The sequence below is a fragment of the Sturnira hondurensis genome, unplaced genomic scaffold (genome assembly GCF_014824575.4).
Source record: "Sturnira hondurensis isolate 20B ecotype Veracruz unplaced genomic scaffold, ASM1482457v3 Scaffold0016462, whole genome shotgun sequence".
Lineage (NCBI taxonomy): Eukaryota > Metazoa > Chordata > Mammalia > Chiroptera > Phyllostomidae > Sturnira > Sturnira hondurensis.
This window is the reverse complement of record NW_028089093.1, coordinates 10,013,584-10,040,366: the sequence shown is the minus strand read 5'-3', so window position 1 is coordinate 10,040,366 and position 26,783 is coordinate 10,013,584. Positions and strand designations below refer to the sequence as shown.

The 26,783-nt window shown below is 35.4% G+C and overlaps 1 protein-coding gene across 2 annotated transcripts in view; it reads right to left on the bottom strand.

Annotated features, from left to right (window-relative positions):
* Nucleotides 1-26,783, bottom strand: part of HGF (hepatocyte growth factor) — a 74,656-nt gene that overhangs the window by 23,582 nt on the left and 24,291 nt on the right. For both annotated transcript variants that reach the window (XM_037066152.1, XM_037066153.1), the window contains exons 6-9: nucleotides 23,295-23,415; nucleotides 21,810-21,928; nucleotides 5,760-5,934; nucleotides 2,159-2,286 (exon numbers count right to left, since the gene is read on the bottom strand). In XM_037066152.1, the coding sequence (XP_036922047.1) occupies nucleotides 2,159-2,286; nucleotides 5,760-5,934; nucleotides 21,810-21,928; nucleotides 23,295-23,415 (543 nt within the window). The remainder of the gene's footprint in view (nucleotides 1-2,158; nucleotides 2,287-5,759; nucleotides 5,935-21,809; nucleotides 21,929-23,294; nucleotides 23,416-26,783) is intronic.

Sequence of the window (26,783 nt, the reverse complement as noted above, 5' to 3'; positions counted from 1 at the left end):
TAATACATTGTGTTTTATCAGCATTTTTAAAGAAATTCTGCAACTTCAGTTTTTACGTTTAAACAGTTATTTAATAGCCAATTAGAAGAGTATTTGTACATGTTAATTGAGATTTTGCAAGATTTGAGAAAAAGTTTGTAACTCATCAATCAGTACATGTAATTTATATTTTCTCTTACACAGAGAGGATATGAGCAACATCCTTTTGTTTGTGTGTGTGTATGTCCACATGCATGCACACATATCTCCTATATAATAATGCATACTATTAGCTTGGCAATATCACAAAATAGCATAACGGTGTTAAAATATTACAGCTGTATTTTGGATTGGTTAACTGTGCCTCTTAAGTAAGATTTCTGCATTTTTAAATTGCCCCATAGAGCCTGCGCTTTGTTGCAATGTATCAGGTACATTATTAGAGAAAATTAATGCAATATACTATTAAAGTATTAACAAAAGACAGGAAAGACGGAGTAATAGAAAGATCATCTTAAGGAGAGTTATATTCGATCCCAGCTGTGCTAATTTAAGTATTTAAGCAAGTTATTTAAATTCCATAAAACTAATTTCTTTGTCCATTATTGTGTGCACTTAACAGAAAAGCAATAATAACTACTTAACTTCTAAAATCCAAAACACTCATTTTATATTGCCTGATCCTTTTGTAAGTAATATACATGTACTATACATAAAAGTATCTTAATATATGCCAGAATCTTATAAAGCAATTGTTTTCATTTGGCTCTATTATCACAAATTATCAGTAACAGTTTAAATGAACAAGATAGAAACAAAACATCCAATTGGGAAGAAAACTCCCTTAATCATTGGTTTTAATTGCCTTTCCAAATTATCTTTAAAATATGCCAAAGAAAAAAATTTGACTGAAAAGGGACTCATCCTTCTTTCTCTAGAACTCTTTTCAGAGTTGCTCATGAAAAATGTCACTAAGAAAGAAGTAAAAAAAAATAGATGAGTATAGATAAGGCATTAAATCTATGAAGTGAAGCTTTAAATTTGACTTGGATTTTTTAGGATGACTTAGGACTGACCATGACCATCATAGTTAAATGTATGTGAAAAAACATTACTATTTGAACAGTATAACTCAATGTATTATATACCAATAAAAGCCCAGAGACCAGTATTATTATTAATCTTTGACAAGTGATTTCTTTTTTAAACCTATTTCGATCTGTCTTTTCTCTGCTACTGGTCCCTGAAAGAGTTGTCTTCAATGGCATCAGTGTTTCCAACTACAACAGCGATCTATCTGAAACCCAGCCTCGACGTAACATCTCCACTGCTGACTCCCAGGTCCACATCGCTCTCATCTCATGCCTGTTACTAGAAAACTCCCTCAATTGATCCCCTTGTTTTGGCTCTTGTCAGAAGTCCTGGCTATTCTTCCATAAAGCAGCCAGAATTTAAGTCAGACAGGTCATTTAATTTCTCTTCTCAGAACCCTATAATAGAGTTCCCTTTTCCCCCCAAATGTAAATGTAAATCCTTCCAATCCCTACAAGGCCTATGCAATTTTAGCCTGATTGCTCTGTAGCCTCATCTCCTGCTACTATCTTTCTCTTTCTGTAACAGCCAAAATGATGTGCTGTTTCTTTCCTTTAAAGTTATCAAGCTCTCTTCCACCTCATGCCATTTTCACCTGCAGACCTTCTCTACCCAGAACGCTCTCTATAAATAAATGCTTATGGCACATGCTGCTCCCTCACTTCTTTCAGGGACTCTAAATGTTTCCGTACTATGTACTATCTTCCCAAACAAAACACAAAGTAGCAAAACCCCTCTCTTCTAACTGGGGCACTTTCCTCTCTAGCATTGATTAATTTACTATCCCCACCTCTTCTTTCTTAGTCTTTTCTGTTTACTAGAAATCTGTTCATGACATCAGAGAATTTTGTTTTGTCTCCTGGTGTATCTCCAGTGCCTAGAACTGCAGCTGGCCCTGGTAAGTGTGCAAATGAATACATAAGAGCTGCGCAAATAAATACGAAAAAAGAAACCCAACTTCGACTTTATTTGCTTTTCAGCGACAGCAGTGCAATGAGAAGTAGGTCTTCTGCCATAAAATGTGAACTCCCTTTAGTCATTTCCCCTGAATTTAACCATGCCCACATTGCAAAATGTCAACTATTACCTTGTCCACTCGACACATCACATTTTGGAATTTGGGAGCAGTAGCCAACTCGGATGTTTGGATCAGTGGTAAAACACCAGGGTGACTCAGCCCCATCTGGATTCCGGCAATAATTTTCTCTTAGGTCCCTATTGAGAAAAAGCATGTTAAGGTAAATTGCCCAATTCTTACCAGATTGGGATCAGCTCTATTACATCTCTAGATGGTGTGCCTGTCTGTAACTACAGTTCTAAGTTTTAGTTTTAGGATAATTTTAAGAATTTAGAGTTCAGTATATACAACTCACACTGCCTCCATTACTGAAATAATGATGGTGTGTTTTTTTTTTTTTTCTTTCACAGGCCTTGGGTTCCAGAAAAACACTATCCCTTCACAAGAGAGAAAAGTTGGATCATTTCATTCCTCGCACTATTCTCAAGAACTAGACTCTCAACAGTTTCAAGTTTTAAAAACTGACCTGTTATTTGTTAGATTTGATAGCTCATATATAATGTACAAACAACATGCACCATTCTGCAGGAGAAAGGCTGTTACTGATAGTCAGTAACTACCCTCACTGAAAATCAGAGTTTCATCTATTCAAACATTTCCCACAAAAATCATGTAGCTATTTCTTCTTTGGATTATATTTCCTTGACTTACTTAATTTGCCATATCTATGTACTTAACCTCAGAGTAGTTATTTCTTGATTTAGAGAAGTTACCAAAATCTTTATAAATATTTTTCATAAAATGAAGGCATAATAGAAACCTAACTACAGAGCTGTCAATGTAGTATATGCATATGCTTTATTTTCCCAGTGATTTATTAAGTATTAAGAGTTCTTTCTCAGTGAGGAAAAAGTCTGTATATTTCCAGTATATAAAAGGATTTTAATGTGAACCTTAATATAAGGTAATTTTAAATAAAATACTGAGTTTATTATTTTCTTTGCTAGAAAATGCTCTCTAATTGGAAGCAAGCTTGTACTTTCTTTTCTTAGATCTGTGACTAAAAACTTCATAAAAATTCATATTCAATCTATTAGAGATCATATTACTTACATTACTTAGATCTAATTAGAAATATTATAATTTTATTAATACCCAAATTGACCATTAGAAACTGAGAATTTTTTAGAGAAAGAAGCTTGGGTTTTGTTATAAAATCAAAAAGTGACAGTTTATCTAGTTAAAAATGGGTCCTGACACAAACTTTGTTGTTTAAGCTTGTAAGAACAGTGACTGTCAATAATTAAGGCCACAATTGATAGCAAGTTTTCAAAGTTATAACCCATATTCAAACTATTAGCCTCCTTTTTTTAATTTTATTTTTTCTTTATTTAATTATTGTTCAAGTACAGTTTTCTGTCATTTACTCCCATCCCAGCCCACCCCCCAGCCCTCCCCACCTCTCTCATTCCCCCCACTGCCTTAATTCTTGTCCATGCGTCCTTTATACTTGTTCCTGTGAATCCTTCCCCTTTTCCCCTGAAATTCGCTCCCCTCATTAGCCTTCTTATAAAATGATGAAATTAACTGGAAAGATAAAGAAAATCTTTTATTCCTTTCAAACTATTTTATACTTATGTTTCAAAAATTTATGTCAGTACAAAATACGTGCATGTACATTTACATAAAGTTTACACAAATTTGTAATTTTAGATGAAGAATAGCTTAGTTAAATTATTTTGAATTCTTAATTTAAGGCAAGATAATTAAACAGAGATCTAAGACTAACAAAAATCTTGGGTTAGGTCCACTTTCAAAATCCATCTAGAATCACCTCATTAATCTAGATTAAGCAAAACTGAGAGTCAAGGTATGCCCAAATACTCTTCCTAAAATCCTTCCCTTCACTTCAGGCAAGAACTGCTTATAACTGCTAAAACAAATAAATCATTGTATAATTTATGTAGATTCATCACAGACACTGTGGTTGAGTTACAGTTTTAAAAACTGTCATTTGTAAGGAGTCTTGATGCAAAGTGTCTAATACAGAGACAACTGATTAGCACACTATTCTCTACTAGACCACAAATATTAAATGCATCAATATCCTGGGGAAAACGTTGAGTCAGATTTTATTCATTTCATAACACAACTGACTTTCTTCTTTTTGGTTTGTAAGTTTGGTTATCTTGACCAAACAACTAAATTAAGGAAGGACAGCTTAAATTCTAGTAACAAATAACTAAACTTTTGATAATTTTTGGGAAATGTATGAATTAAATTTTTATAATTATTTTCCTTTTCTTACAGTTGAAGCTCATTGGGTATTCACACGTACAAGACCTCGTACTTCACCATTTCCAGTCATTAGGAGTTAAGGAGGTGTGACTGGCACTGCCACTTTCTTCTTTGTCTGTCTTCACCAACCTTCACTTTCTCTGCTTTCCCTACTTTGTGTCTATTCCTAAGGTGTGAAACACACAGTTCAGGAATAGGTACTGCTGTGAAGAAAATGCTGGGAAATAAACCCAGAATGACAACTATAAATTTGTTTTTATAAAATAATGAAAATCTCATAACGGATGACTATTTACCATTTAGTAAATACATTAAACTAACTTAAAAAAAAACAACCATAAAATACCTCCCTCTCCAGTGGATGGGCCAACTAGTGCTCATAATTCTCCATCTTGAAATGTTAAGCTCTGTTATTAAAATCCAATTACATAAAGCCAATATATGTTATTTATAGGTGCTATTTCAGCAAAACTGCTATGAATGACACGTGTGTTATAAATTTTAAAAGCAATCATTTTATGTTTCCCATAACAAGGTGGACAATTTAAAAACACATGGCATTGTGGCTGGGTCTGTCCAACAAAAGGCAAGTGGTGAAAAAAAGCAGCCACGGAGAAGGCACATATGACTACATAGCTGATATTCAAGGGAAGTTTTTTTTGGCTGAATTCATTGAAACAATTGTTTTACCACCTCATTTTTTGAAAGAAAATGTAGTAACAAAAGAAAAAATACTCATTTAAATATTAAAAATAATTTTGTTTCAAGACTGAAAATGCATAAGTTTACCATGTCAACTGAAATCAGGTTTTCTTCTTCTTGAAGGAGAAAAAATATGTAATCTTTCCTAAACTTGATATAAAAATTTAAAAAGGAAACCCTGGCTGGTGTAGCTCAGTGGATTGAGCCTGTGAATCAGAGGAACGCAGTTTAATTCCCTGGGCACGTGCCTGGGTTGCAGGCCAGTTTCCAGTATGCGGATGCACTAGAGTCAACCATACATTGATGTTTCTCTCCCTCTCTTCTTCCCTTCCCTTCTAAAGATAAAGAAATAAAATATTTTTAAAAATTTAAAAAGGTTTATTAAATAGACCTGCAAGAGCAAAGCTGTGATCAGAAACCTGTGTATGTGCTTCCCAAAGCACGGTACATCAGTCATTGATTTTGAATCACCTAGAAGCTTGTTAAAACGTGTATTTGAAGTCCAAATATCAAAATCTCTGAGTGAATTAATATGCCTTTTAACTCTTAATGATAGTCTCTAGGCACACTAAAGTTTAAGGATCACAAATATAGAAATTAGTCAAAAGTAATCACCCTGCCTCATTTCCCCAGGGCTTGCCGGAAATTTATATTTGCCTAATTTACTCACTTGCACTTGAAATTCTCAGGAGTTATGTCATGCTGGTGAGGATACTGGGAATCCCATCGCTGACATGGAATTCCATTCCAAATGGTATTGACGATGCCCCGGTAACCTTCTCCTTGACCTTGAATGCATTCAGTTGTTTCCATATGGACATTTGTGTCATTCATGGTACTGTGAGCTATTGGTAAAAAGAAATATAAACTACATAAAATCTTTCATGTTCTCCTAGGTGTTCATTTGCATTTGTATTATCATGGTTTTTTGTCATATAAGTTTTTATAGTAATCAAATGGAATAAAAAATTCTATTTTTCATCATTACTATCACACTCGACCTAAAACAATGAATTGAGAAGGTAGACTGAACGGTGAAAAATTTTTTTACTTATAAACAAGGATATTTTAGCTTGGCTTTATCTAGACCAGTTAAAAAAAGTATCAACTAATAGTACTTAAATTCCCTGAACCTGTCTACTCATTTATTAATATTAGATGTAAAGTCTTTCTATTAACACTTAAGTACCACATACATGCTTTTTAAAGTAACTTTTGTTTTTTTTTATTATTTTTCTTTTCATTTTTTATTGTTGTTCAAGTACAGTTGCCTCCATTTTCTCCCCACCACTGCCCCCACCCCAGCCATCCCCAGCTCCCACTCTCGATCCTACCCCCTTTGGCTTTGTCCATGTGTTCATCTTCTTAGACCTGCATGTTCTTTGACAACCCTTCTCCTTTTTTTTTTTACTTTGGAAATTGAGAAACTTCCATGAGTAATATAGTAACCATGAAGGAAAATTAAAAAGCACTCTAGTCTGTTTGGCCATCAAAAAATTAAGAAAAGGAAAGTTAATGTTGGTCTAGAGAACAGTTATACAAAATTTAATTGATTATTATTGCTATCTCCCTTCCAATTTTCCTTTCAAACACCGAATTAGGTTGTTCTTGAAATGTTCTTTAAAGGCATTTACTTAACTTAACTCACTATACCTTATATAGGCTAAATATATCATATTTCTAAAATAACTAAAATTATTCCAAAATTAATTTGCTTAAATACATATAAAGTTTATAATGGTATTAACCATGGTTTTTCTCTAATATTATAAAGATATTCTAAGCCAATATGCTTTTTTTCCTTTTTAATCAACTTGTTGGCATTATAAAAGAAAATTTCTTGTTCCTAGGCAATTTTATTTCTTGCTTTTTTCTTAGTCCAACTACAATTCTTACCATACTTTGTAAAGATCATGAAAATCTCAGTTTCAAAGTAAAAAAAAGAAAATTAAAGTTTTACCACAAGTTGGACTTTCTTTTTGTCTTTGATGTTTCTCACTTAAACAGAATAAAACTCAAAACATTCTGGAACAACAAAAATTCATATAACTTCTCAAAACATACATGAAAATGTTTATGGTTCATAAGAGTAAAGTCAATGTAAACTCTTCAGTTACCTTTACAATTTCAATGTCTATTCAAGATACTCGTGAATAAAACTCAAGTTGATAACCTACAAGACAGTTTAAATTTTGAATAAATGTCTTTGATTCATCCAATCTGGAACTAGATGTATCATTTTTCCAAAGGAGAGGTCAAAATTAGACATGACTTCAGAGGCTGGAGATGTCTATAAAAGTGTCCTTATTTAATAATGTAAATTCTTTTAAAATGGCTCTTAATTTTTTAAATTTATATCTTTCTCACAAATAATTACTACCTTATGTTGCCAAATGCTTCATTTCATTAAATTCCATGGAAATTACATAGAGCCTAAGTTTGGAGTTATTCTAGAGCTTTGTGAAAAAAAGAAGAGGGTTCATTAATGACAATTCCAACCACTGGAATATGTTGTATACACAAAGTTCTACAAATTGCCCTTTTTTTGTATGCACCTACTTTTAAAAAAGTAATAATGTGGCTCAGAATTATCCTAAATTAAAAGGAAACTCAAATGGTTCAGATGGAGATAAGACTGACCCATGAAGTGGTCTTTGAGAGTTGATAAGATAGATAGATAGATAGATAGATAGATAGATAGATAGAAAGAAAGAAAGAAAGAAAGAAAGAAAGAAAACACATATTGATTCAGGATAACAAAAATTATTAGACTTGGAGAAATGACTTATATAGAAGAAGTTGGTTCTAATTAACTGAGTCCTTTATCAATTTAATATTACCTACTAAATTTCTTTCAAGAAATGAAAAATAAGATGTGTCTCATAGTTCCTGAGGAGCTGTATATATTTCATTAAAACAAATGTCACAAAGCTACAACATTTCTGGTGATTTGAGATTCCTGTTAAGTTATTCAAGGAGATTGTGAGTGGGTGTCTTTAAAAGGCGATAACTCGAAAACAGATCAAAGCTCTCAAGCTTGTGCTGATATAGTTCATACCTAGTTATAGAACTATGAGGTAAAAGACAAAAAGAAAAATCCCAGGAATCTATCAATTCATTAGCTTAATATTTTAAGGTGAAAAGTGTTGATTCCTTCACTTCTTGGGCCCAAGATCCTTGAGCAGCAAACTCGTGACCTTGGTCAGGACTCAGAATCCTGACAATGGAAGAAAGGTCAGGGTTAGTGCCATCACTAAAGGTGAACACACTTCCTTTAACCTCTTCACAGACCTATTATTGCCTGTCTTGGGTACTCTACCCTCTTACTTTCCTACTTATTTTTGTGTATATTGTTTTATTTGTATTACTGACCCACTTTTTTCAAGGCTGAAACTAATAGCTCTTTATTTTCACATGGACAGTTTAATGGAAGTCATCACCAGCTTTTGTTTAATTAAAAAAAAAAAACTACCCTCACACATATATACAACACAAAGAAAACCCTTGGGCTTAATGGAAACCCACCTGTCACAAGAGCCTGGTTGGAGCATGTTTAGTTTTAGAAGAAAAATACAGTGCAGAATTTTTTAGAAAACAGTTTATAAAGAAGTTTGGGGAACAAGTTTTAAAAGCCAGTTTGGGGAACTTAGTTCCCGGGTGCAATTATTTCTCCGGCACTGTAAACATGCAACCGAAATGCCCAGTCTTGTCAATCAGGGCCACCTTCAGCTAGGTGTGGGCCCCACACATCACACAAGGGACCTGGAATGAGGCTGAGCCCCTCAGAGATTAACAGGCTCTTCCACTCCTTGGACAATGGTATGATTTGCCAGATAGCAACCTAAACGATGAAAAAAAGGGAATGTGATATTCAGAGATGATAAGGGATTTGGCTGTTACTTGAAAGAATTTCTAAATGTAGAAGCAGGTTCAGAGGGCTGTTTCCTCTACTATGTGAAGGTTAGCCTCTTATTTTAAAACTATCCCTACCTATGTGAGGGTGAGAGAGCAAAATGTTATGCCTATGATGTTAACACAAGATTAAGGATAAAGTGTCATTTCCAGAGAGAAATTGCATTCTCAAAGTAATTTTTTATTAGCATCTTTTATAATGTGATATTATTATATAATAGAAATGACCTATAATCATTAAAATTTGAAATAATACATAGAGCTTTAAACACAAAAGCAATTTTACTTATACTCATCTTTATGAAATGGAGATAATTAACAAGCAAATATCACCGTGGTTCATTAGGAAATTAATACCAGAAAAATATAAAGAGTTAGTAATCACACAATCATCAGAGAATATTAATGTTAAAATGTAAAAGCTAGTGGAAGATAAATATTTTCCTAAATTGAGGGGCAAAGTTTTCAAATTTTAGAAAATAAATTTATGAAAAATATCTGTGTCACAAAACCCAAAGTCAAAAATAATGCTACTTATATAAGAATAACGAGGAAAATATTTCACTGCTGGTTGATCCACTAAAATTTCAATGTTGAGTTCAGATACCTATATATTGTTGATTTTAACTTTGTACCTCAACTGCAGAAGTCCCCAATGAAATTTATTAAGGAATATTGTACTTTTAAAAGTAGCAATCATAAAATCATTATTTGAACAATTACACTGAAGACTTTTTTCCTAAAATTTCATCAATATATTTTAAAACTTTTGATAAAATCTTATCTCAAGGACTCACTGAATACTTACTAAAAGACAGAGTAAGTTAAAATAGTTAAATAAAAACCAAGATTTTGGATTTGGTTTAAATAACTTGGATTATTTAACAAATTCTATTTTGGAGATCAAAACTAAAACCTTTTGAAATTACAAATTACAGAATACAAAGAATTATGTGCATTAATAGAATACAGTACAGAATATAACTTTCCTGTAGGTCTTGCTACAGATTAAATATCTGGGTCTCCCCCGAATTTATATGTTGAAATCCTAATCTCTAATGTGATGGGATTAGAAGGTGGGACTTGATAGCTTCATGAATGGGATTAGCGCTCCTAGAGGAGACACCACAAAGTTCCCCGGCTTCTTCTACCACATGAGGACATAGCAAGAAGATAGTCATCTGTGAATCAGTTACCAAACCTGCCAGCGGCATCTTGACTTTGGACTTCCCAGACTCTGGAACCGTGAGAAATGTCTGTTGTTTATAACAGACGTTTAGTCTGTTATAGTCTTAGTCTACTCTGTTAAGCAGTCTGACCTAAAATGAGCCTCAATTAAAATATTAAAAAATCTAAATAATATTATTATTTCTTTTATTTTAATAAGCATCAGTACTTTCAAATACATAACCTCAAACAACTTAAGAGTTTTACTTATTCTTGTGTTCTAATTCAGTGGAAATATTACTTCTGATTTTAACTACAAATTGGCAGTTTCTAGATAGTATTTTACTTTGAAAGTACCTTCTAAAGTTACAAGGTAAAGCAGAAGTATCGCTTTCTTGAGTGTAGTTGGTACACTACAATGGGTGTAATAATAGTTTTAATTTGAACATTTCACCTAAAATGGTATATGGGGTGCTTGAGTGTGATATCGTTGTGTTACAGAATTACATGCTTATGATTTTGTAATAGAAGAGTCTGTAATAAAAAGGGGCATTTTTTTGTGCCAGATGCTCTATCCCATTTGAGATTCAGCTGCTAGACGTAACCCCATAAACAAGACTGCCTAATTCTGGTAGCAAGCAATGTCTGAGAGTAAATAACAAAGGCAAGATATATATATAAGTACAAGATAACGCAATAGTTTTCCTCAATAAATAAGAGTTATTATATGACTCATGCAGCTGCTTAATAAATATTATTTGATGAGGACCATTTGTCCATAGACCATGTAACTGTGATATAGATGTTTGATCTTTGCTGCCTACATACATACATACTATTCAAACAAAATAAATTATTCCTGAACTGTTACAAAATAGACTTCTGCAGCTGTCCTACTGTATAAATATTAAAGCTTGGTACAAAAACAAAACAAATGTTTTATGTCAATTAATTTGGAAAGGGCCACTAACTGTTGGGAAAGCTATTCCTTCAGATTTTACACTTTAACACGGTACCTAAATGAAGGGACAGATTTGAAGAGTCTCTGGTAGCCAAGTAAAGTGCTAAACGAGCACAGAAATATCCCCAAATATCAGCTGAAGCAGATCGAGTCCAGCCGGAGCAACATGTTTTCAGAATATGACATCCCTGCATGTGCAAATATTTTTGCAGGTTATGTCTACAAAGCTCACACCGAAAATACTGGGAACTGTCCTGAGAGTTCCTCACAAATAAAACATTTGCCAAGGGGTGTCAGTAGTCACCACCCTTTGGAGCAGATGCAAAGATATTTATATGATCCTCAGTGGCCCATGAGAGAAAGAATGTTTTTCTTTGATGATTGACACAGTTTTCTGTTTGAAAATGCTTTAAGGAAAACAACATTTGCTATTGAAATTTTTACTGTCCTGTTAGAATACGATCACATGCAATGGATGCCTCTGGAAACATTACTTCCCCTTTGCTGGTGTGGGTGTGCTATGATCTGACTGCTAGTGGGGGACTTCAGGGTTTAAGAAGGTTCTTGGAGAGAATGAACATTAACTGTGATTTAATTCTTGGAACAACTATCTGACCCCCTGAAAAAAAGACTGGTAGAACAAGATGACTAATAAATCCGATCCCTTTTCCCTGTGAAAGGCTAGCCCAAACCTATGAAAAGAGACGACAGAACCCTGATGGAGGTCAATGAATGGCAACCGGAGAATTCGAATGCACACGCTCATGACAAAGAGCCCTGCCTATGGCTCTGTGACATTTACAGGGCAGATATAAATCCCTATATTTATATTTTATTACTGTTATTTTGCCTATAGAGAAAAGCAAGCTGCATCACAGGCCCTTTGACGAATACCTGCTTATTCCTTCCATCCAACCCACTTCTCATTCCTAGCTATTGAAGAGCAACTGAAAAGTAGGGTTTACTTTGTGACAGTCCCTGGAGACTGAGAGCAGTGTGTAGAGCTGTTCTCCTGTCAGCAGACTTGTACTCTTTGGGGCCACAAAAGACAGGATCAGCCTCAATGCAAATTTAAAGAGCTTCTTGTTTTAAAATTGACGTGGGAAAGTAGTATAAAGAGCTCTAAAGTGCAAACCTCAAATTGCTTGCACGTTTGCTTTCCATGTGAACCTACAATTCCTATCTGAAACTTTTCCCGGGACTTTATCCAAGCCTTTTCTGGTATAAAATGCTCAAGAGACAAGACTTTCATGGAAGGTCTTCAATTCTATAGGCTTATTCTTTAGTAGATGACTTGGAAAAAAAACTTCTAAGTTTAAGATCTTTCCCTTGAGAAAGCGTATTGATAGCATTGTTTTTCCTGACTCGGGCTACAATTAAGAAGATTTTGTTTCTATGAAATCTCTCTCTGGCCCTGGAAGGATTAGTAAAATTCAGAGAAATAACCAACTTCCTTTAAGTAAGGGAATAATTTCAGTGTGTTTGTATGCAATTTTAGGAAAAAATTTTCTTAAGATACAAACACAATGGATTTTAAAAGATAGACATGCTCTTAAAATGACACCAATGTTCATTGGTTACTGTGAGGAAGGGTTCTCTTTATTAGTTACCGGAGGCAGCATAGCTGTTTTAGTCTGTTCAGGCTGCTGTAACAACATACCACAGGCTGGGCAGCTTAAACAATAGATACGTATTTACTCACAATTCTGGAGGCTGGGAAGTCCAAGATCAAGGTGCCAGCAATTTGCTTCCTGGACTGTACATGGCTACCTTGTCATTGTGTCCTTAAATGGTGGACTCAGAGAGTGAGAGTGATCTCTCTTCTTCCATTTATAAGGTCACTAATACTCATTTAATCTCATTTAACCTCAATTATATACCGAAAGCTCAATCTCCAAATACAGACCCAACAGGGCCGAAGGCTTCAATGTATGATTTTTTGTGTGTGAGAGAGGGACACGTTCAATCCATAACCATCCTTTTAATAGAAATCCTATGCATCAAGGATTTGCCTAGGTCAGAATTCTGAAATGAGTTTTTCAACAGGTATCAAAGTTTCAGTTATGAAAGATGAGTAAGTTCCAGAGATCTATTGGACAATATAGTACCTACAGTTAACAATACTGTATTGTATGCTAAAAATGGAGATGCTAGATCTCAATTTAAGTGTTCTTACCACGATAAATACATAACCAAATGGTAGGAGGGTGGCAGAATGAAATTCTTGGAGGTGATGGATATGTTTATTACCTTGATTGTGGATGGTTTCATAGTTATGTAGATACGTTCAAATCCATCCAATTGTAACATTAACTATGTGGTTTTTAATATCAACTACACCTCAATAAAGTTGTTAAAATTAGTATGTCTCTTGACACTTACATATCTAGACATTTAAAAAATAAAAGGAAAATAAATATGAAAGGAAAAAAAGGTAAATCGTTGAAAATCTTGTCTATTGGTTGGTGAAGGAAAGCCCATCAAGATAACCAGCAACAAAGGAACAAAAATTAGGCCAGGGAAGCATGAAACCTGAGAGTGAGTTAATCAGTTGATGGGAAAAAGGTATGAAGCAAATCTTCATGGTAGATAATGTCTGACAAAAACTTTTCATTTAAAAATCAAAAGGCACAGAAGAAATTCCACAAAACACAGAAAGACACAAAAAGAAAATGAAAACTATGGCTATGTAGGAAAGTCACATTCATTCATTCAACAAATTTGTGGAAATTCTGTTATGTGCAAGACAATGTGCTAAGCACTATGGGATAGAAAAAGAGACATGGATCTCCCCCTGTTGGAACTTACAAATTTTGATAGATCTATTAATCAAATAATTTCAAAAATAAGTATAAAGATAGGAGTCTAAGAAGTAGTTGGAAAGAGAGGCTTATGGTGCTATAAATACATAACAAAGAATTTGACCAAATCAGGAAAGTTGAATGAGGAAATGATGACAGAGTTTAACTTTGAATTCAGAAAGGAAGAGAAAATTTTTCAAGACAGGGGAGATAGTAAAGGTAAAGCACCTACAAAGACAATGTGTAAAATAATAAGGTATAAGAAGAAACCTATTCTGATGGCGCAGAAACCATGGAAAAATGTGGTAGTATATGAGGTTAAAGATATAGGTGTAGGAATAAAAGATGGTTTTGTTTCATCTTTGTACTGAGATAAAAGAAATCACTGGTTTTTAACTGGTGAATGTGTATGTTGTGTGCTAGGGATGGAGAATGATATACTCAAATTTTTAAAAATATACTCTTTGCGGTGTAGTGAAGGAATTGGAGGAGTAAACTAACAAATACAGATACAGATCCACACGGAAGGTCATTCAAATACTCACGATGAAAAATAATGCTCTCTTGGATAACAGAGACAGTGATGAAATGTAATGGTTAGATTTGAGCGGTACATAGCAGATAAAATTGACAGGTCTTGATAAATTAAATGTGAAGAATGAAGGAAATGGCATGTCTAGGATTATTCTAGATTGTGGCATTTAAACTGAGTACATGGTGGTACAATCATACAAAAGGGAGCTTAAAAAGCATAGTGGCCACCCTACAGCATAAATAAAGAAAATCGGAGATTAAGATAACAAGTGATAGAAAAAAATCCTCTACTAGGTGAGCTGGTGGTGGTGAGAGGTGAGGGGAGCTAACAGTTATATGCCTGACATGTGGCAAAAAAAAAATGTTCACAGACACCTGGGGTCCTGAAAATTCTTTCAGGGATCCAGGAGACCAAAAGTGTCTTCATAACAATGCTATGATGTCATCTGTCCTTACAAGTGAAATTTCCAGATGCACTCGGTGTATGATATCCCAAACTACTGAATGCAGAAGCAAATGTGAGGCGTCTTCTGTTAAGAAGTAGAAAAACATCCTAGAATTTAAAACTTGAAAAATATCTGAATTTGAAAAATCTGTAATGATGCCATTGTTTTCCTCATTTTTCTGAAAAAGTTATTTTTTCATTTAAAATAGGTTATATTTATTAATATTCAATGAGCTTATTTTTAGTAAATTAATAAAATTTAAATTTTTTACTTTAATTTCCAATGCAATAAATATTCATAAAACTCATATTGACAATTTAGGGTTCTCAATAATGTTGAAGATTTTAAAGATATTGTCAGCCCAATAAGTTTGTGAACAACTGATTTAATTCATCAGTGAGAGTTTATGAGGGACAATAACCACAACAGTTTTGCAAGTGCCAGAAAACTGTTAATGTTCTGTTCAGGAAAACACAATCAGTCCCAACAAATAGTATTATTTCTTCCTGGAAATCAGCGAACAAACTGTGTTTCAGAATATAAAGTTATTATAAGGGAAAACCCTAAGAAAATCAACACTTCATCTAGGCACTTTATAGGACCTCCAATTTTATGTGTTGGCAACGTCTTACAATTCCAAATACTTGGAGGTCTATTAAAAGTCATATAGCCAGAATCTACGTGGGCTGTTGCCTCTGGGCAGACAGGCCCTTCTGAAGAATGTGGTGTGAAGGAAGACTGAGAAGGCCTGTCCCGGAACACCCTGGCACGCATTCGTCAGGTACAGGCAACATTCATCCTTCACTTTCAGTGATAAACTGATTGTAATACTAGGAGGCTGGGCACAATGTGACAAAAACAAATTTGTGGTTCATTCAGCTTTTTAACTAGTAAAAGTAACCGAGAGCAATATTCAAAACCTTGGCTCAAAAAGGTGTGAATATCCTAATGTCGAGGTAATGTCAGCTTTCACTTCACTAGTTCGTGCTAAAGCTCTAAGACTTCAGTTTTATCGTAGGCCTTGGTCACTTTTGTTCACTGCTATATTCCCACAATCTAAAAAAAACATCTGATATATAAGAACTACTCAGTATATATTTATTAAATAAATCCTATCAAAAGGGGACAAACAACCCTCTTGTGTCCTCTTTGCACTACCTGGGACTGCTTTTATTCTCGGTAGCACTTACTTATGACTTCGTATGACCTTCAGACAACACTGAACTTAGAGGTGCTACGAGTGCACACATCAATCACCTGCATTTTAATATAAGGAGTATTACATGAATTATCTTTCTCCTCAAATTTATAACTCCCTCAAATATGGATCATCTACCCAATAACATAGGAAGTATTTTAAACTTTTCTCTTTCCCCATCTTATTCCCCACTACATCCAATTTGTCATCATCCTGGACACGCTACCTCTGTACTATTGTTCTCATCCTTCTTCACCCTCTTATTCTCACAGCTGACTGCCTCGGTTCACATTCACTTTGCGTCTTGCTGGCCTATTAAAACCAGATCTTATCAGAGCCACCAGCCTCCTTCCTCAGCCCTCCCCATGCCAATTCCACGGAGTGTGTAGGACAATTCTTCCAGATCAGTGGTCTTCATATGGTGTTGGTTTTTTGGTTTTGGTTTTTCTTCTGTTACTAAAAATATTTTGAAAAATTATTCATATTTCTTCCTATGGTTGAAGTGGACTGCTGCACTTTTATAAGTTTAAATAGTTGAAAAAAGGTGATTTCCAGCACAATTATTGACATTTTTAAACAAAAAAGTTATCTTTAATGGATTTAATAAACTGTAAATACCACAGTGATTTGATACCTACTGTTTCTGATTAAAAATGAACAATATCAAGTTTTTTCTCCTTGAATCATTTTTTCCATTCCACTTTACCCAAAGAATGCTATTCTAATGTAATGTATTTTACTTTGTGTTGGAGAGCCTTTTATTCCTTCCCCCATCATACTTTTCCAAAATATTTTTATATATTGAAAAATTTTTTAATTTCTTGGGACCACAAAATTCTAAGAGATAAATACACACATTTACTAAACACACACAAAAACACATGTGTGTATGTATATATATGTAGCTATTCTGGATAGTTATGTAATTATTACTAGTACATAAATCATAAGCAGCAGGCATAGTGTTTTCAAAGGTATCTTTGTTTAGTGTCCCTAATTTGTTATACCTTGGGATAATGTACCACATTAAAATTCAGTAAGGATGAGCAGTGTGCCTTTGTCCCGTAAAGTAACGTGATGAACTGGACTGACTCCTCAGGAATGCACGTGTCTCAAGAAGAAGACTCTGGGAAAGAATTCATACGGAAGTCAAGGAGGTGGAATTGAATCCTTTAAGCTATCCACGCCCTCCAGACCTTTAGGAGAGTCAGCCTGAGTTTCATGGACACCGATGTGGAGACTACTATTCTAGATCACAAATCATACAGGAAGACCACTCTCCCTGCTTTATTCTCCAGTGTTTCTCATGGGAACTAAAAGGGCCACTTTGGAGTCTGATTTGATCTGCCTCCCATCACTCTTATCTTTTTCATCTTCTTCCGTTTCTGTTTTCAGCCCATCCCTACCTGTATCAACCTAATCACCGTGTGTGGAACACTGCAGTGCGGTCCCACCCACCCATGCCTTTATACATCTTTTCTCACTGGCCTAAGCACAGCCATTTCGGAGAAGTGAAATAAGGACTATTTATAGATGGAAAACACCTTTCTGTATGTGTTAAATAAATGGTGGCAAATCTAATATAGATATACACCAAAATGAGTTTAAAACCTTACCTTCAACTTTAGAGAAGATAAGTGACATAATCAACTCTACTTTTCTTCCAAACATATGGAAAATTCAGAATATATTCAAGAAATTGGGATAGGGAGAGAGCCAGGAAGTTCGCCCAAGAATCAAAAAAAAGCTCCACATCATTAATGATCAGAGAGATGTAAATTGAAACCACAATGAGATATCTATAGCCTCATACCTGCCAGAATAGCTATCACCAATAAATCAACAAAAAAAAGTCTGACAAGGATGTAGGAAAAGGGGGACCCCAGTGGACTGTTGGCGGAATGCAGACTGGTGCAGCCCCTATGGAAAGCAGCATGGAGTTTCCTCAAAAAATTAAAAATGGAACTGCCTTTTGACACAGTAATACCACTTCTGGGACTATATCCTAAGACTTACAAAAGACCAATCAAAAAGAATATATGCACCCCTATGTTCACAGCAGCATTATTTACAGTATCCACGGTCTGGAAATAGCCCAAGTGCCCATGTAGATGAACTAATAAAAATGCTGTGATTTTACACAATGGAATTCTACACAGTCGTGAAAATGAAAAAAACAGTTACCCTTTGCAACAGCATGGATGGACCTAGAGAATATCATGGTAAGTGAAATAAGCCAGTCAAAGAAAGATAAATATCATATGATCTCACTTACATGTGGAATCTAATGAACAAAATAAACTGACTAACAAAATAAAACCAGAGGCATGGACACATGGAAAAGACTGATAGATTGCAGAGGGGAAGGAGTCGGGGGGTCTCCTTGATGTTTCAGTCCAAATCTCCTTGGGAGAGATTAGCCAGAGAACACATACATATATAAGTAAAGCCCATGGGCACAGGCAACAATGTGGTGAAGGCTTGTGTGGGGGAGGGGATGGGGATGGGAGTTTGGTGTGGTGGGAAAAAGGGCTAGAAAATGGGAGATATCTGTAATAATGTCAACAATAAAAAATTCAAAATAAAATTTAAAAAATAATACATATAAAAAGTAGTACTATTCTGATACAACTAGTGTATGTAAATATGTGTGTGGTATACAGAATGAAATTCGGGCTCCCAAGATTCATACCCACTGGTGTACACTCTGTACAACTCCCTCCCCTTTAATGTGGGTGTGAACATTATGGGAGAGCCACTCCTGTGATGAGCTTATTAGCTTCTATTAGCTTCAAAAGAGTGAAGAGAATTTACAGATGTAATTAAACTACCTAATCGATTGGCTTTAAGTTAATTAAAGCCACTACCTTAGGTAGGCGTTTCCTAATTAAGCAAGGTCTTTAAAAGAGGGTGTAGGAGTCAGAGGCTAAAAGTAACAGAAAGCTATTCTATTGGCTTTGAAGAGGTAAACTGACACACCGTGGAGAGGGTCGTTGGCAGGAAACAACAGGTATTGTATAGGAACTGAGGACATCAGCACTACAACCGCAAGAAACTGAACTCTGCCAATACCCATTGAACTTGGAATGGAAGCCTGAGTTCTGGATGAGACGGTAGTGCTGGCAGGCGTCTGGATCATGGCCTTGTGAGATCTTAAGCAGGGAACCCACCTGAGTCGTACCTGGACTACTGACCAACGGAAATTGTGAGAAAATAAATACGTATTGTTTAAGCCACTATTTTTTTGTAATTTGTTGTATAGCAGCAGAAAAATAACACATAATTGAAACTACCATCAAATTTCTTGATTTTGCATCATTATATTTCAAAGCAAAAATATCTCAAAGGACAGTCACGAAACATTATCTATTATATGTTCCAGAATTCCAAAATGTCAACTTTTATTCATTTTAATTTTTTTTCTTTATTTTTATTATTAACACAGATGTCCCCACTTCCCCCAGCCCCCATTTACTCATCTCCACCCAGCTCCTGCCCCACTTCCCTCTAGATGTCAAAAGTATGGGCTCTCTATGTAATTTTATAAACTAAATGCTACCCTGTAATGAATTATTTCTAAAATATTTCCAAAGCTCAAAAGATTATTTTAGCCCTGGATGGTGTAGCTCAGTGGATTGAGAGAACCAAAGCATCATTGGTTTGATTCCCAGTCAGGGCACACGCCTGAGTTGCAGGCTAGGTCCCTAGTATGGGGTGTGCTAGAGGCAACCACACATTGATGTTTCACTCCCTCTCTCTCCTTCCCTTCCCCCTCTCTCAAAAATAAATAAACTTAAATAAATAAATAAAACTAAAAAAAGATTATTTAAATTTTAACTTTGTATGTTTCATGTACAAGTTCTACCACTTTCTTAGAATTAACATTCTATAAACACCACCCTCTGTTCAGCAAATACACGAGAACAATGGCATGCTACGTACATAATTGGTTAACTCTTCCTTGGACAGAAAATTTTTTTAAAATCTATCTAATAGTTAGGAAGTGTTATACTTATTCATTTTCTTTCTTCTTCCAATGTCTTTTAAAAATAACCAAAGATTGGTTGGAAAATGAACAGAATACAACACTTGGATGTTTTTGTCCTGTTTGTTAGTGGAAGGGTGAATGTGCAGATGAGTGTGTATGTGTGTGTGTGTGTGTGTATACTGGTCTCTTTCCAGAGAAGACTTTTAAGAGTACCTAACACACACACACACACACACACACAGGAAGGAAAACTGTTATACCTAAATGGTCTAGGAGGATGGAAGAGTAACAAGATTTTAAAAGTTAACAAGTAGAGCTAATTCAGTCTATAGAGAGAAATATTATCACAGGAGTCATCTTTATTTTAAATGACCAAACAGATGATTAATTTTCCTTGGAACGCTGTGTTAACACAAGGATTTTTCTAGATTCTGCATTTCACATATGCCAGACACATCCCTTTCTATGGGTTTCAAGTCATCTCCACCCTCCTCCTGTTCTAGGGAAATACACAAATACTCGTCCATATACTCATAATTGTGGTTATCATTCTGAGTGCTGGTACATGATATATACATATATATATATGTGTGTATATATATATATGTACATATATATATATATATATGAAATCAAGCCAATTTGTAACACTATTATACCTTACTAAACATATGCAATTCTTAAAGCATTTTGGGATTCAGTTGAAAAAAATATCACTTGTACTCCTAGAAGTAAAAGCATGTATATACCTAATTATTATTCAGTAATATTATTTCAGAAAAGTAAATATGTGAGTTAACTATAAAGGAGAGGACCAAGCACAAAGATTTAAAAGGACACCACAAAGCAAGTAAGAAAATAAATTTCTTTTTATCAGAAATTTAGAAGCCCTGGCTGGTTTAGCTCAGTGGATTGAGTGCAAGCCTGTGAACCAGACGATCGCAGTTCGATTCCCAGTCAGGGCACATGCCTGGGTTTCAGCCAGTCCCCAGCAGGGGACACATGAGAGGCAACTATACACTGATATTTCTTTCCCTCTCTCCTTCCCTTCCCCTAGAAAGATAAATGAATAAAATCTTTAAAAAAATAAAGATAACCACCTTAAAAAAAGAAATTTAGGAGAGTGGTAAAGAACAGTATATATTGTACAAAAGAATTGTGGGGTTGCTAAAAGAGGTTGAAATAGAGTATGGGTTGTGTACAGGGACAGGTGAGGATGAGCTACTAGAGATTAAAGGCGACTGGGAGAATCTTCCAGTGGACTTATTATCCATCACCACTGCTGCTACCACTCACCAGAAGAGGTTCACAGTGAGCTGACAGCTCACGTTATATCTGAGGAGGAAAAGCAGGGAAAGGACACAGGATTGGAAGGTAAGAGTCTAAGGTCCTAACTCCTTCAGCCTACAATAATACACATAATCCCTGATCTTTTTCTCTTTACATGAATTTTTCTTCTTTTTTTCTTGATAACATGAGAATGTTTAGACCTTTCAATAAGTATAAATGTTTTGTGTATATGTGTACAGTGGCATATTTATCTCTTTCAAGACAATGGCTTGGGCAGGGTTATATAGCGCATTTTTAAAATATTAAAAGCTACACACATTAAAGCATCAAGTAAAATAGTTGTTAACCTGTCTCACTAATAATCGCCTGCTTAGATCCAATCTGTGAGAGGAAAAGGAAGCAATAAATTTGACTCTAACTTACCACACATTTTAATTGCACAGTACTCCCAAGGGGTGTCAGGGTCAAGAGTATAGCACCATGGCCTCGGCTTGCCATCGGGGTTGCGGCAGTAATTATCATCAAAGCCCTTGTCGGGATATCTGCAAACCACACCAACAAAAGTGTCACGTAAATCTGCCTGGAAACACCACCCAGTCCTCGGCTCGGAAAATAACTTCTGATTTAGCTTGGATAGTGCCAGCTGGGGAAAACATAAGTTCTCTCTATATTGCCTTACAAGGACAACTAATCATTGACTATTGAAGCTATTAACTTACATGTTCGACCAAGTATAGAATACCACCGCCTTTACTAATAAGTCCATTTGGTTCCTCTCTACCAGTTGAGGCCCCAAATGAATCCACTTTCTATAAAGCCCCATTGAGGATAGATTACATAAATGAGATGCTCATTAAGAAAACAGCTCCCCTTCCATGGCAGGCTTAAAGTTTAAACTGAAAGGTAGGTTTCAATAGCTGTTACTAATGATAGTAACAGTAATGTTCAATTCTGGAACAAGGGCCTTGCTAGGTCATGCCCTCACCTCCACCAGAGAAAGAGACAGATTCCATCACACCCATTTCTCTACACCCTCCTCCCTTTAAGTTAACTGCGGCCTTCATTGGTGACTCGATTTTAATTGCTACCATCTCCCTTCTGCTCCCACTTGAAAGACTAGAGATGAACTTAAAAACAAAGCAGAGTTTTAACTTCATTTAAAAGAACAATAAACAAAAACATAGAGGAAAAAAAGCACCGTTCAGCAATTCCTAAACAAAGACAGTGTTAGAACCTCCTCTGTAATTATCTATATTTTTATTCTTTATAATAAAAATTAGTTTTTCAACTAAGATGTTTCATGTGAAATGAATGAGCCAAAGTATATATATTTTTAAACTATTTAAATTCCAAACCTACTCCTGAGGAGCAATCACACTTAGTTATCTGACTTCTCCAGGTGGGCAATTTCAAAATACACCAGGGGAAAGCAGCCGAAGAAAACTGTTTGCCCTACCTCCCATTCCCTTTCTATGGGCGTGACCCATGTCATGCTGTCATTCACATGAGGCCATTGTACCTAACTCACGGAAGACCCAGCTCTAGAAGGAGGTCGGCTTATATTTAGCAGTAATGCCTCTTCCTACAGCTCAGGCTTGTCGAAGTGGTCACTATTAGGTGGGCCTCTGTCTTTTTTTCTGCTATAGAAGGGAAAGAGAAAGTTTCTGTTATTGCTTCTCTTCCACACTCTACTGATGCTCCTCAGCCCATCCTGATTTCTGGGAAACTTAATCTGGTCCGCCCAGACCAACTGAAGGTGTACCAGCATTTTCCTAGACCTCGTCACAAGTCCCTTTGTCTGATACTTTACAGAATACCTTGTATAAAAAGAATTTCTGTTTCAGTTTGTCATGGAGCAAAAAAGTTGGCAAAAAAAATTACTGATAGCGTGATTTGGGTTTATCTTACCTTTCTGGCACAAATTTGTGCCGATGTGGTGTCTGATGATCCCAGCGCTGACAAGTCTTGCCTGATTCTGTATGATCCATGGGACCTCGATAACTTTCCCCATTGCAGGTCATGCATTCAACTAATAAAATTAAAGTATGGCATGTTAATTGCCTGTGACAGAAAAATCGAGAGCACCACTGTTCCGTTTAAAGAACAGTAAATCACCTGTTTAGCAAAGAGATTTTTAGAAAACCTTACATACAATTTTAACTTTAAATTAGGGCCTAATATCAATAAAGAATGACATAAAATACTGCTTACAGAAGTTTTCACATAGCTTAAATGGAACTTTTGTACTTAGGGTCGTACAGATTGACCATAAGGCCAGGACACCGCCTTTCTGACTTTTCTGTAACTATCTAAAAGGTGGTTAGGAACTGGAAATATCAAACAGGGCTTTCGGGCTTTTCCCTTAGTTGGTCTAAAACACAAGGGATGGCAGCATCTATACTGTCAGTACAATAATGTTCCTCTCTCAACTTGTGTACCCGCCAATCATGTACACTGAAAAGGAGATACATCTTATTCCTAGAGCTAATGCCAAAGGCAGGGCAAGATTAATTGGTGAAACCAGCTTTGAATAGAAATCTTGTACGATTCAAGGAACACAAATATTTTAAATGAAATCACAGCTCCTTTCTGTTAGTGAACATCCATGTTAAATAACTGGGCAGGCTTTATTCCTATCTCGCTTAGGATGGAAGTTGACCTGATATTGAACTCCTTACGCTCACTGTTTTTTAAATGTATAAGCTGACCTAGTTATACTGGATCTTACTGATGATTCGGTATGGTTAATTAATAGTTCTCTTCTGGCCGGCCTCTTATGTCATACTGAAAACTCTGAATCACATCACTAGCTGGAAAAGAGACTTCTCAGGTGGACAGGTTGATTTGTAGCACAGCAGGCACCCTATGGGATAAATCATTGCTTGGCCTTTCTATGGACCAGACAAGCTTCCCCAAACACATCATTTGTATCTGGTGATTACTGATCATCTAACTGTCGCCGACAGGGAGCGAAGATATCAATGTTTAGTTTTATCTACCAAGATCTAGCCTAATGAACATTTATAATAATTTGGGATATAATATCAGAATAATCACTTCTGAACCTTTGATTTTTATAATCTAATAGGACATTAACTATTCACTTTCCAAACTGTGGAACTGTTTGGCTTGATCCAGCTCCTTCTTATACAGTTTAATCTGCACCCCGAGACAAGGGGCCAGCTCAGCTCTTCTCATTTGACCCTGAGATTCCGCAGACCACAGTTGGTAAGCACCTGAACTGTAAATAAGAGGGGTCCAAGAGCATTACTGATAAAGGTTCTCTGTTCGGCCAAGGTCATTTCCACATTGAATGCTCAACATAGGTTTTGCTTTATCACATTTCAGCTTTCCATTTGAATGAAGTACAGGTTTATTTAGTCCCCTTTTTTCAAGGTTTGATATCTTCACAGAAAATGATGTGATAGTTGTCATTGTTGTTTGCTCCTTTGCAATGAAATAAATACAATTGAATGGAAAATTGAATGTAATTAAATGAAAAAGTAGAATAAGATACTGCAGTCACACATAAAAGATAAGTATTCACACATGCAATTTCAAACCTTGTATAGTGCTCAAGGAATTACAATATATCTATTTTTGTCTTCTTCAGCAAATGCAGTTTATAAGAGAATATACTTTTATATGAGAGTGAATAAAATTATTTTCAAGAAGTTATACTATGGAGATTATTACAAAAGATTTTTCTGGATGTTAGAATTTTTAATTTCCTTATGACCACTTTCTTGAATGAGTGTGGTAGACCACTACTTTGAACTTTAACATGCGCACAATGTCACTCTGAGCTCTTGCTGAAGGGCCAGCTCTAGCAAAGTATATTGGGGTGGGGATGCTCCCTGCATACGCTGATGTTTCTGGTCCATGGATCTCATGTCCAGTAGCAGGTGTGCAGATAATTTTTTTCTATTCTAAGTGTTTGGCAGAAATGGCTTTTCAGAAGAGAATGGACTGTACTTGTTCCTTGAAGGACGGATAAGAGTTGGATAAGCTATAAAGGGGCAAAATGGAATAGAAACATGAATTAGTATGTTTATAGTAAAGAGATAATTATGGATGCAGTTTCAACTTAGGGAGACTTTTAAAATAATAAAAGATAATAAGAATAATGTTAGCTGGGAATTGACTCTGGGAATGGGGGGCAGGCTAGGTGGAGGTGGGCAAAGGGGGAAAACTTGGGACAACTCTAACAACATAAACAACAAAATAGTTAAAAGAAATAACAATGAAATAATAATACTTGATTTTAGTAGTCAATGAATATTGTTCTTGGGGTAAAAATTAAGTGTATTCTGTGATTGAAGTGAGATGCTCAATATATTGTTGTTACATATTCTTTGATTATTCAGTACTTTTAATATATAATAAATTACTCAATCTTTGTAGTGAGAAACAACTCACAAAATTTTTAAAGCACTTACCTAAAACAGAAAATGTCAAACTTGTACTTGGAACACAGGTCTTCTGACCTACAGTTCAGTGTTCTTTCCATTCTCCCTAATTACCTTTGTGTCCTACATATCTTAATGCAGTCCTTACACATTCCAACGGGTCATACTTTAAGATAAACCAATAGCAAAAATTTTAGAAGGTTAACCTCCCTGACTTTTTCAACACTGTCCCAATTACCCTTTACCCTCTTGCTCACAACAGTAGTTTGCCCACCTGTTGCATTCTCACCTATTGGAGGGTTGGGAAAGGAGGCCATGGGAAAGCAAGCAGATTGGTCGTCTTTTCCCAGGCTAAAAGTTTCTTGTTTTACCACTGCATCAAACCACCAAGTCAGTCATAAAAATTACCTCAAGAAAGCCAAAATTAAAGTTCACAGTCGCGTTTCAAACTTCCTGAGTTCTAAGACTCTTCTTAGTTTTTGCAGCTTAAAGTTCAGTAGTAGAGGTAGAAACCAATTCACCTACTCAAGGAACCAGGAGAAAGCATTGCCTATGTCACAGTGCAGGAGGGTGAGGCCTGCTCCTCCTACTGTGCTTTCTGTTGGCTCTCTCTCTGATAGCCAGTGTATTAGTTAATCTTTCTAGCAAGTTTTTCCCCTTTAAAACAAAATTTAAAAATGTAAAATACCATTCCAGATCACATAAAAACAAACTAAATATTTCTTTTCATAAGTAGAAAATGTTTCCTAAATAAAATGTTGACCTAAGTAGTGTAGAAAACTATAAAAACTACACACAAATTGTATCATAAGTATGATTAACTCAACATCTTTCTCATCATATTAACCAACTAAGTCAAAAATACTATGCTCCATTTTTCTCAATCACAACAAAACAGGTGATCTGAGTTTACACGCTAAAATGTATATTTTGAAAGTATCTTTCAGATAATTACTTCAAGAAAAACTGAATGTTTTAAAATATGGAA